Here is an 11,806-nt window from a genome sequence, read left to right as displayed (position 1 = left end):
AGTCAGTTAACTCCCTTACCCCGGGAGGATGCGCTCCTCCTTATAGACTGTGTTGTAGCGAAAGGGTGCGGAAGGGCTCAAATATCCAAACACCGTCCACAAACAAAGTATGTAAGCATTCGGATACTTGAATAACACAATCAACGGGAGCCATACCATTCGAAATGCTTTGAATCAATTAAGTCAATGTTAAAAGAATAGCAGATGCGACCGTCTTATCGGTAAGGTCGCTTTGAGTAAGTGGTTCCAGAACTGATTTACCTTCTCTTTTTGAAATGAAGTATTGGTTTTAAACGCAACAGTAGACGGCCCTTATCAATCAGTATATGTAGCAGTGCATAATTGTACAAAGAAATTATTGTTTTTTTGCATAAAGTGCAGACCATTGTTCAATTTACAAAATCAAAGATAATGGAGTCATAGAAAAGAGTAGTTCTTGTTAAAGTTTCAGTTTCGTATGTGTCAATGTTGTACGTCACAAAGTTTCTTTAATGATGTCCGCGGCCTTCTCAGCAATCATGACGGTGGCAGCGTGGGTGTTGCCGGATACGATGGTGGGCATGATTGAAGCGTCGACGACCCGGAGGCCTGACACGCCCTTCACCCTACAAACAGACCATCAGTGTTACTTTCTTGTTTGTCGTTCAACGCCGCACTCGGCAAAATACCAGTTTTATGACAGCAGTAGATAATTGAGTCTGGACTAGACAAACCTGTGATTAATATTATGAGCATCGTCTGTTATTTTCTAGGCATGGAAATACAGCAGTTGATTAACAGAACCAATTTAAAATATAAATATTTCAAAGAAACCTCTTAAATAAATCTGTGATGTCCGACATTTGCTATCCTTGTATGGGTTTCAGAGTTGTTATAGACGATGTTTCGCCGAATTCTTTATAGTGGGAGTTAACATTTCCTGATCATACAGGGTACTCGTATCAGTGGAGACGAGACTATAGACATTCACTTTGAGGAACGCTAAAATGTCATAATCCTGCACAGTGGTGACTTGCATTACACCACGCCAACAAGCTAATTTGCATATCACGTGACCACAGACTTTTCTCGTTTGTAAACAATTGCGGTTATTCAGAAATCAGCGCAGTCTTGCCCAGTGGAAACCTTTTCAGTGCGATTTACAGATTGGTTTGTTTGCATAGTTATAAAGATGTGCCACTACCACTGCGACAGTGAGGAATATGACAATATATCTTTTCACATCAAAATGAAGGTATCGCTAACTATTCTTCGGTGTAAGCACGTGGAAGCGTACAACCATTTTAAACAAAGGATAAAGAGCCAATGAAAATAGCATTTCAGGTTTAGGGCATTTTCTAAATACAATTACCATGACATATGTGTATCTAACTGTGTAGACTTTTCAAAGATGTGACGAATCGCTTGCCTGTTGCAGAGGTACTTAGAGCAAATCTTTACAGGCAACAGTACCCCTGATTTTATGCCCAACCACCAGTCAGGTTTCACCAGTTATACTGATTTCTGCGATCAACGTGTGTTTATTTGAAAAGTTTATACAATATTCTCACCTCAGCAGTGGATCTACCACAGACGTTGGGTCGTCTGCTGTGCCCATCTTGCACGTGCCGCTCGGGTGAGAGGCTGACACCGTCAGTCCCCGGATGTAGCACTCCCAGTACGCATCGGAGTCGAACTTTAGATGGATGCAGACAGACAAAGGGGCGTTCTCCAGCTTGGCGCCAATTTGGCGAAAGGCATTTGTCTTCAGGAGTTTTTGAATAGTGCGAATTCCTGCATCAATCGAAATGCAATGCGATTACAAACGATCTTGAAAGAGTGAGTGTATGGTTGTACGTCGCTTGCAGCAATTTTGCAATCTCATTAAAATGAGATCTTAGTTCCCGCTACCGCTAAACAAAGATATGTGGACATTCCATTACGTGTCATGTCAGAACGACCTTTCGCGAACTTTGACCGACCAATGAAATGACTAACAAGAAGACGCCATTCACCAATCAAAAAGTAGCTTTCTCGAGCTATACGGCACTAGTTTCAAACTGGCGAGTACGCTTTGAAAAATATTTGACAAAGTTCTCGATTCTGAATTTGAAAACTGAACAGTAGGACATTCTGGATTGTCATATAGATGGCCGAGATTGTATGGCGGTACGTCCCACGGGCAATGCAAAATATCTTCTGTTCAAATGTTTATCCCACTGAAGCGAGAGATGGACGATGGATTTGACGGAGTCGGGCGTAAAGCCCGTAACTGTTATTCCGACCCGAGTTAACCTTTTCGATGTCGTCTGATTAGGAAACACATTCCGTCTGTCAGTTTCCTGATCTGGTAAGCGGTGCTCTGATTGGTCGGAAGAAAGGTCGTTCCGACATGACTCGTAATAGGATGTCCAATGCTAGGGAGACCAAAGATCTGATTTTAATGAGATCGGCAATGTTCCATCATAATTACGGCGGGGGACAGAAATGGGCTTCACACACTGTACCCATGTGGGGAATCAAACCGTCGGCGTGACGAGTGACCGCTCTATCCAGTAAGCTACCCTACCCCCTGACCTTAAAGAAACCTTCAGGACTTGCTTCGACTTTTCATTGCAAAATATAAATGAATATAGAAGATGAAAAAATAAAAGATCTCACCTTTAATGAGAATCTTGATTTCCTCTGGGTGTGAGAGGTAGTTTGGGTCTATCAGCGGGTATTCAAGGGGGTTTGAGTCACGGAGTCGGGTACTGCCAAAACTTCGTGGTTTCAGCAACATTGGAAACATCAAAAATCCTTCTTCCTTCTTCCACCCCGTTTCCCGGATTACCTGTTTCAATAAAAAAATAGTTTGATTTACTTGTTGGCTAACCCCAAACTCAGCAAACATATGATTTCTTTAGGAATCCTGGCTTACGAGCAAACTATGAGTGTCGTACGAAGCAACATACTTACCAGCAGATTTCAGTTGGACTACCCCGTCATCTGCGAAAACCTGGTTTGGATTTGCTTTATTTATTTGTTGTTTCAACACTCAAAACATGTGCCAGAAACATGTATATGAATAATCGCATCTGGACCAGCCAAACTAGTGATTGATATCATGAGCAACGTTCCATGCTGTCGGGGGGCTATGACCCGCAATCAGCCAAGTTACCGAGCCTGACCACAGGATCCAATGAGTCGCCTCGCATTGCAAGCATACAAGAACATATTTATAACTTTACCTGATCATCAACGTTGAACAGCGTCCTCATAGTCGACGGCTGAAGCCACATCACCGACATTTCAATACCAAGATCCGGGGTTGGCAGGTCAGGAATAGTCCGTACAAATGCTGCTGCTTCTATACCATTTGCTGTCATATAACCTACAAATATACGGGTATGAGTGAGAGAATGAATGGGCGAGTAGGATTTTACACCTAAGCAAATATATGAGTCTCGGCCATGCAATCCAGTGGTTGACGTCATAAACAACGATCCACAACGTCGGCACGATTACACATAACTGGCAAAACTACATATATGAACAATCTGATCCTCGTTGGTAGGGCACTAAGAACCTATTGTTCCCAAGTGCCATAGTGTCTTTCCATATGAAGGCGAGGCTCCATTGTTTACAGGCCGCCGTTGTGTGGCAGCAGTTCTGCTGTGCGGCGTTAGGCAACAAACAAAAACGTACTTTTTTATGCAAATGGCGTGAGTGGTGGGTGCTACAAGTAGAGCGGAATATACTTCCCCTTTTCGCAAACACCTGGTGTCATCACTGATTTTTAGTGATCCATTCATATTTATATCAAAACTAGTTTGCCCTTTCCGCTCAGTGTCATTTTATCGAGACTGGTTATTCTCTAGCTTTGACGTTTCATATTGTATTGTTCCTTTATAAGGTGAGTGAGTGAGTGAGTGAGTTGGGTTTAAAGCCGCTTTTAACAGTATTCCAGTTATATCGCCGGTCGTGTCAGCTTAATGTGGGAGGAAAGCCCGAAGTTATGCAGGTCTCAGACGTTTACCACTTCGGTGAAACCCACGAGCACGGGTATGGTGCTGACAAATCTAGAAACATTATCGGGGCGAACCGAGATTCGAACCCACAATCATAGGTTTCTGGCATGCCCAAGGGACGCAACTCTGCACAGCGAATCGCGGCGCTTTAGACGACTGGGCCACCCGTGCCCCCCTCCTTTATAAGGGTTGTTATTTCAAGGATAAGTTTGCTAGTTTTCTCTTGTTGATGTGTCTGTCTCGCTACGTAAATACCCCTATATAAATACTTGGTTACCAAAGTAACATACTGCCACACACCTCTACCGTCAAAAGTATCGAAGTTAAGAAAGGGGCGGTCGGGTAGCCTGCTGGTTCAACCGTTCGCCCGTCACGCCGAAGACCAGGGTTCGATTCCCGACATGGGTACAATGTTTAAGGGCCATTTCTGGTGTCCCCCGCCGTGATATTGCTGGAATATTGTTTAAAGCGGCGTAAAATCATACTCACTCACTCGAAGTAAACAAAAACACGTGGTAGGGATGTAACACAGTGTCTGAAAAGGGGACGTAACTCTGCCAACACACACATTTATAGGCGCAGTAGTACAAATTTTAAATCTCACCTGTTTTGAAAATGAAATATTTCATCCATGTCATTAGCGAGTCAGTTTGAGCCTGTGAGATCGACACTTTACGCTTGGTTAATATCCTTAGCGGTATGGTCACGTGATCCTGTAGATTGGCCCCAACAGGGAGGTCAGCGTGCACGTGAATCTGAAAAGTGGAGACGAAACCTAGAACATGCGGCTAACCTGTTCTGCTTCGTGGGGTGAAGGAGGATCAGACTGAAGAAAGGTATATTCGTGCAACTGTAGAAAGCATGTCTTAAATACTAAAACATGTTTGTAGTTAAACGCCACACTCACCAATAGTCCAGTATATGACGGCGGTGTGTAAATAACCGACAATCATGTGATTGACATCAAGAGCATCGATCTACGCCATTGGGATCATAAGATGACATAGCATCAAAGGAAAGTCAGCGAACCTGACCTCCTGATCCCGTTAATCACATCTTAGGGGCCGACCATTTGATGTTCTTGTTCCTGAAGGGTCTTGATACAAACATTATGCTTCATACGGTTGAAAGAAAATATATTGCCTGCCACCAAACTTGAAGTGAAGCGATGTGTTGGCTCCTAATTAACTTTTTGTCTGGTATTGCAGCTGTAGTTATCTGTTATCTGGTCTCAATAAAAAATAACACACACACACACACACACACACACACTATCAAATTATCATGAGTTGCTGAAAATCAGTTCTATCCCGGATCTGCAAGGGTCTTTTACTTAGTAGCTGCATCCATCCTAAATACGAGTATGTCACCTTCAGAATACCTTATTTGCTTCCAGATGTCTACGTGGGCCTATTCCCGAAAGCATGAGTAGATGTGCCGACCCCACAGCTCCGGCAGACAGTATGACCTCCTTTCTGGCCCTCACTGTCCTCACGCGGTCGTCCTGGATGTACTGCACCCCCACGGCCTGGTCGTCCTCCAGCAACACCTGCAGGGACGAGACGATGAGGCCACACATGCTCATGGACAGTCAGCTGATCTGGAGCCATGTCCATAAAGCGATATTTCCGCCATGATTGCTTTCAGTCACATACCTTAACACAGACATCTACACCGCGTTTGTAACTAACCGACATTGTCAGAATTTATCAAAATCGTTCTGGATTCATTCATAATTCAGTGACGATGACCCCAACTTAACGACATGATTTCGCACTGTTCGTGATGTAGTGTGTTTAAGTAGTCGTGGATACGTCACAGGCAAGATTAGATAGCCCTAGTTAAGCGGGTGACGCCGAAGCCTTCTACGTCATGCAGTCTTAACTTTCTTGAATTTTTTAACAATATCACATATATATCACAGACGAAGAACAAAAAGTGATTGTGTCACATGGCATCACATATTTCTTCCACGGAAATTCGGGTTGTGGTGAACACTGGGTCCTGAGCAAAAGCACTATCCATGGCGTTACCCAACCCAAATATCATGATGAATTCTTCAATGACGTCCAGTTGGTTACCTTGGTGACATGTGCGTTGGCCGTGACGTGGAGTTTAGGTCGAGTCATGGCCGGCCACAAGAACGCCCTGGACGTGCTCATCCTTCTTCCGTCCTTGACCGTGGACTGTCCATAGCCGAACCCTGAGACAGGAACCACATAGTGACAGAATAGCGGTGAGGTGGAATGGGATGTAACACTATTTCATTCATATAGCGACGTGCATGCACGTGTGTGTGTTTGTGTGTGTGTTTTATAGTGCAAGTCGATGAGATAACATGTGGCAGGTTAACATGGATATCCCACTCAGACAGTATACTGACTCCATGCCGAACAGTTCTTGTTTTATCCCCTTAAGGCCGAGAGCCAGGCAGAGTAATAGCATGTATCATCTGTGGTATAACGTGGCCCGGGATCAAACCACCAGTGTACCTTCCACCCTCGGGCTGATTCTCCCTGAGAGAGTAACCACACACGTGACAGAATGATAAAAATAGGCAGAAAGTGACTTATGGCGAAAAATATATCTTCTCTTTTGCAATTTACCAACATATAGAGTTTATAACGTAGGGGCATCACGCGAACACCTGCACAAGCATGAGAAGAGAAATGTCTTTTATTTGGCCAGAAACGAAAGGCTTTACGTATCTGCAACATATTATTTTGCAGCTCTACAAGCTGTTTGTTCGTCATTGTCTTGCTAATGGGTAACATAGACTTATTAACCTTCTTGGTTTCCATCATTGGTATCAGTATGGGCGTATCCCAGCTCCTGTCCCGCCCTCACGAACACCTCCCCTAGGGATGTGAACCGGTCAGTCCTCACGGCCAGGGGCCCACGTCGTCCATGGTGTACTGGGAAGAACAACAAATACGTGATGAGGGGGAGGGTAAATAAACATATTCCACCATGAAGTTTAAAATGGCATGGCTGACCAATAGCATGGTACCGAAAATCATAAATAAAAATCCGCAATGGCTTTGTATTGATGTTTGCGAGCAAAATTAATAAAGCAGTTATATAATCACTTGAATGATTACTGTAAGTTTTGTGTGTTGTTTAACGCCAAACTCAGCACTATTTCACCTTTATGACGGCGGTCTGTAAATAATTAGTCTGGACCAGACAATCCAGTGATTGATGGCATGAGCATCGATCTACGTAATTGTGATACGATGACATACATTAACCAAGTCAGCGAACCTGACCACCCTGACCACCCGATCCCGTTAGTCGCCTCTTACGACAAGCATAGTCGTCTCTTACGACAAGCATGGGTTGCTGGAGACCAATTCTAACCCGGATCTTCACGGGTAAAGTTATGTCTTACGGACATGTGATACTCTGTATCTTAAGAAACAATTATGGTGTTTAACTATTTGTAAACATTATTAGAAAATACGTACTATATCTAGCGAGGTCAGGGTCTTGCATGGTCTCTGACTTCTTGAAGTATGGTAGAACATCCTTGTAGCTCCACCCTGAACATCCATTGGCTGCCCAGCTGTCGTAGTCATGGTGATGACCTCTGGCATACACCATGTTATTCAACTGGCTGGTCCCACCGAGGACCTTTCCAGATACCCAACGCGATCTCTACAAACCAGCATCAGGATTAACAAGTGGATTTGACATGTATTTTCAACACAAGGTTCATTTAGAACTTGGGATATAAAAAGTAACCTGTGTTTGATGGTATGTTTGGAAACCCAACTGTAGACAATTATCTAAAGTTTTTAAGTGAAAATCTAACTTTATATTGAAAAGGTTTTTGTACACATTCGGTGGCCCAGTCGCCCAAGGCGCCTCAATTTAATGTGCAAGGGAGCTGCGTCTGTGGCAGACATGTATGGTCGTGGGTTCGATTCCCGATTATGTTTCTAGGTTTGTCAGCACCATACCAATGTCAGGTTTTACCAAAGTGGTAAGCATCTTAAACCTGCATCACTTAAGCTAACACGCCGTTATATCACTGTTCAAAGCGGCATTAAGCAAATTTTGCTCACTCTTGCACACATTCTCTTATTCTGAGCTATATGTCTTTTAACTATATCTAAATTGCTGCAGCGGCCAGTTATAAAATATATACTACTTGGCTATTCGTTGTCAGAAATATTAACTATCGGTTAAAAAATTATATACTCCCATGTTTGATGAGGTGAAGCGGCATTAAACAACAAACAAACAAATAAACAAAATGATAGAAACTAAGAGTGAAACAAACAAGAAATGGTTATCCGAAGATGATTATTTCATACGTGTATCACGGTAGTGTTTTGGACCATAAGTCGGCAGTATTTTTGGCAACTTTCAGCCGAGAAAAGATAACCTTGGTATAAAGAATTATAAAATCCAATTTCCAAGTTTATACTTTATTTTCTCCGGCAATTAAGTCGTGGTTTTCGAACATATTATCGGTTTTGGAAGTGCTAGAGTTGGGGCAGAGGAAACCAAGTATAAAATCTCACACTGGCGTTTTAGAAAATGGATTGACCGATAATATCGTTTACAGCTCTGTGATAACACCTCCGCCATTGTAATACAAAGCATTAACGTCCTTTAGATATGTGTACTAACGCATTCAGGTAGCATAGCACTGCTTCTAAGACTAACCGTACATACCTGATCCTCTAGCGCCTTGCAGGAGTGTCTCTGTGGCACTGTGAGATACTTCCAGTCGACCTCCGAGGTCCTTGCTTGCTGCCAGGCTGCGATCGGGATGTCCAACATGGGGTTATTCTGGTCTGTAGGACCCGCCTCCAAAACTAGTACTGTCACGTGACTCTTCTCTGATAAACGATTGGCTAGGACGGACCCGGCAGTCCCTGCTCCGACTGCAAAAAGACGAAGTTACAATGTTTTTTATCTCACCTTTCATTAAACTACGGCCATCTGATTGGTTAAGGAGCGGGCAATTATTTTCCATGTAGCCCGCTGAGAAGTCAATCGGAACACATCGTAGGTAACTTGCTTATCTCGAATATGTACCGATGTTTACCGGGTAAAGGGAAGTAACTCGGTTCGTTTGTGTCGTCTGCTACGAGTTGAAACTCAGTGAACTGTGGACATAAATAAAATCGTTGTCAACCGATCCCTTGGGGCATATGGGGTGATGTACCCAGTGCATGAGCCGTTCATGTACAGCTGGAATACAACTGAGTGCAGCTTAGTGCTTACAAACAAACAAACAAACAACGAGCATGGGATATTGGGAACCTATTTGCCCCTAAATCCACAAGAGGATATTACTAAGAGATGAGGAACAATGACGTACGAAAGAGGTTTAAGTTTTTAAGTCTTTGCGTACATTCTTAATCTATAGCCATATGTTTCCCTGTGGTCACTATTGCGTCTTTAGGCATGAATCTTGACGTCGAAGAAAGTTTTGAAGACTAAAGTTCACCAATGATATAGTCGTATGAGTCGTTGATGTAGGCTGCGATTCTGGCTGAAGGACCACCGAAGTTGAGGTCGCTATCCTCGTCGGGGAAGAAGTACACGCGCAGGAACGCTACAATGACGACAACTTGGGCGATGATCAGTATCGTTGGAGGACTGAGCGCCATCTTGGATCTCCTTCTCTGACGTGACAGTCATGAGGTGGGGGGATTCTCCTGAAATGATTGCGTGAGAAATGCTTAATGGTGAGTAAGTGGATGTTGTTTTACGCCACAGAAATGTGTGATTCGTTAAACAAACCAGGCTATCATGTATACCCCTGCCAGTGTTCAGGCAACCCACCGTGCAACATACATGTACGTTAATTCCATACAGAACTGCATAGGATATACATATGTAATGCCTGACAGTTCCAAAATATAGTTTTTTGTTTTTTGTTTAACGCCGCACTAAGCTATATTCCAGATATATGACGGCGGTCTGTAAATAATCGGGTTTGGGCCAGACAATCCAGTGATTGACATCAAGAGCATCGATCCACGCAATTGGGATACGATGACATGCATCAACCAAGTCAGCAAGCCTGACCACCCTATCCCGTTAGTCGCCTCTTACGACAAGCATCGTAAATCCTTGAATAAACGCTGGACATCGGGACCTTACGAAATAAATAATTCAAAGATTTACTGTCAAGTGGAAAGTCATGCAGCTGGATCTTATAATATGATTGTAAACTAGAGTGTAATGCAATATAATGTAACATTAATATGATTGTAAAACTCACATTTAAAATTATTTATATATTGTGAACATCGCGACAGATGTTCCAGCCAGCAGCAAGAATACATGTGCTTTTAAAGGCACATGAGTCTAGTCATGTGACAACGTGTTACTATAAATAGCCACTAGATACCAGCTGCACTGCGGCGATACCTCATCATCACAATGGTTGCAATCAACATAATATAGTGGCCGATCGATAACTGCTTCTAAAAATGGCGTCGGTCAGAACAGCGTTATTTAGCCGAGTTTCGCTGACAACAAAAACAGCCATCATGAGTTAATATAATCTATTTCAATTACCGTGTCAACACTGTCTTTATGTGTGAGAGAAAAAATGCTCTTATATCGGTAGTCTCATATTCACATGGGAGACATAAACTCAATGTCACATCGCAACTGGCAGTGTCTGCGTTCGTGTCGTCCCTTAACCGCACAAAACATATACGACGGTAAATATATACCCATAGCATGCATATAGACATGTGAGTGGCATTATGACATGATGCATACCTCGCTGTAACGACTAGTCTTGAGGGACTGTACCGAATATCACCGCATCATGCAAATGTGCGTCTCCGCTCACAGAAATCCAGTTTGGGATCCATTCGCAGCGGTGACGCGTTATAACGGGGACGCCGGTCGGCATCGGCGATCATTACGCGTGGCGGACAAACACACGTGTTTGAGTAACAAAGAGGTGTTGATTGGAGATTGTATCCCCACTAAACAACCAAATGTGTGTATTTATCATACACATACAAAGATAAATAGAATATATATAGACGTATGTATACACGTGATAATTCATAGATAATTGGCCATTTGATTCAGTTACAAACCCCGACATTCCTTGTTAATCAGAGACCTGAATTCTGCATTTCTTTGTTAGATTTCTCAATTTTTGCTAATGTTCTGTGGGTAGTCAATATTTATTCACTACTTGTTACTTACCGTGCTAATGTGAGAAGTGTTATATGTATAGATACATCTATCCAAGATCACACATGACCGGGTAGTGGCTGTTCTGTCTGAACATTACCAATACGTGTCGGTCAGACTAGTGATGTGAGACCTCTGCACGTGTTGTCTGGGAATTGTCTGGTATGTCTTAATCCCAACAATACATCATTAGCAATTTCCTGATGGGCAGCGGAGAGAATTAGATAACCTTACCCTCAACCAGATTTTACAGTTGCGTTATACATGCGTGGAGGGGTAGCCTGGCCGGGTTAAGCTGATTACCCGAGGAATGTGTGTGTGTGTGTGTGTGTGTGTGTGTGGATTTTTTACAGAAAACATTGTTCCTTGTGAAAGTTAACTTTAATAAAAAAAACGCTCCCTGTCAAAAAAAGTTAACTACGGTATTTTCTATTGAGACCAGATAACAGATAACTACAGCTGCGAGACCAGACAAAAAGATAACTAGGAGCCAACACACTGTAAGTTTGGTGGCAGGCATTTTTTTCAACGATATAAAGCATATTTTTTGTAATTATGGCCATGAACATGGCACTGTCTTTCCATGTGAGACGCCACTTAATTCCCACAAAATAGTAGAGTTATGGTTCCGGAAG

The 11,806-nt window shown here is 42.9% G+C and overlaps 1 protein-coding gene across 2 annotated transcripts; it reads right to left on the bottom strand.

The window, feature by feature from the left end:
• Positions 1 to 371: 371 nt before the first annotated feature.
• Positions 372 to 11,241, bottom strand: LOC124111088 (alcohol dehydrogenase [acceptor]-like). 2 transcript variants are annotated; one of them, XM_046470672.2, is made up of 12 exons: positions 11,184 to 11,241; positions 9,454 to 9,664; positions 8,673 to 8,884; positions 7,457 to 7,646; positions 6,776 to 6,904; positions 6,071 to 6,192; positions 5,371 to 5,538; positions 4,594 to 4,744; positions 3,210 to 3,352; positions 2,641 to 2,812; positions 1,551 to 1,773; positions 372 to 605 (listed from the first exon to the last, which is right to left on the bottom strand). In XM_046470672.2, exons 2-12 carry the CDS (start codon positions 9,614 to 9,616, stop codon positions 476 to 478), a joined length of 1,803 nt encoding a protein of 600 aa, XP_046326628.2. In that variant the 5' UTR covers positions 9,617 to 9,664; positions 11,184 to 11,241; the 3' UTR covers positions 372 to 475. The 2 variants fall into 2 exon arrangements, with proteins under 2 accessions (XP_046326628.2, XP_046326621.2); XM_046470665.2 differs by lacking the exon at positions 11,184 to 11,241 and adding an exon at positions 10,743 to 10,857.
• Positions 11,242 to 11,806: the final 565 nt, after the last annotated feature.

The sequence above is a fragment of the Haliotis rufescens genome, unplaced genomic scaffold, assembly GCF_023055435.1.
Source record: "Haliotis rufescens isolate VD_foot unplaced genomic scaffold, xgHalRufe1.0.p SCAF_5, whole genome shotgun sequence".
Classification (NCBI taxonomy): Eukaryota; Metazoa; Mollusca; class Gastropoda; order Lepetellida; family Haliotidae; genus Haliotis; species Haliotis rufescens.
The sequence above is the reverse complement of the archived record's forward strand: the minus strand, read 5'-3'. Positions and strand labels throughout refer to the sequence as shown.

Coding starts and splice junctions, on each gene's coding strand:
- LOC124111088 (XM_046470672.2), bottom strand. CDS start 9,616: ATGGCGCTCAGTCCTCCAACGATACTGATCATCGCCCAAGTTGTCGTC. Junction 5,539..6,070: donor CCAACGCACATGTCACCAAG/GTAACCAACTGG, acceptor TCGTCCCTGCAG/GTGTTGCTGGAGGACGACCA. Junction 4,745..5,370: donor GACATCTGGAAGCAAATAAG/GTATTCTGAAGG, acceptor TCCACTTTTCAG/ATTCACGTGCACGCTGACCT.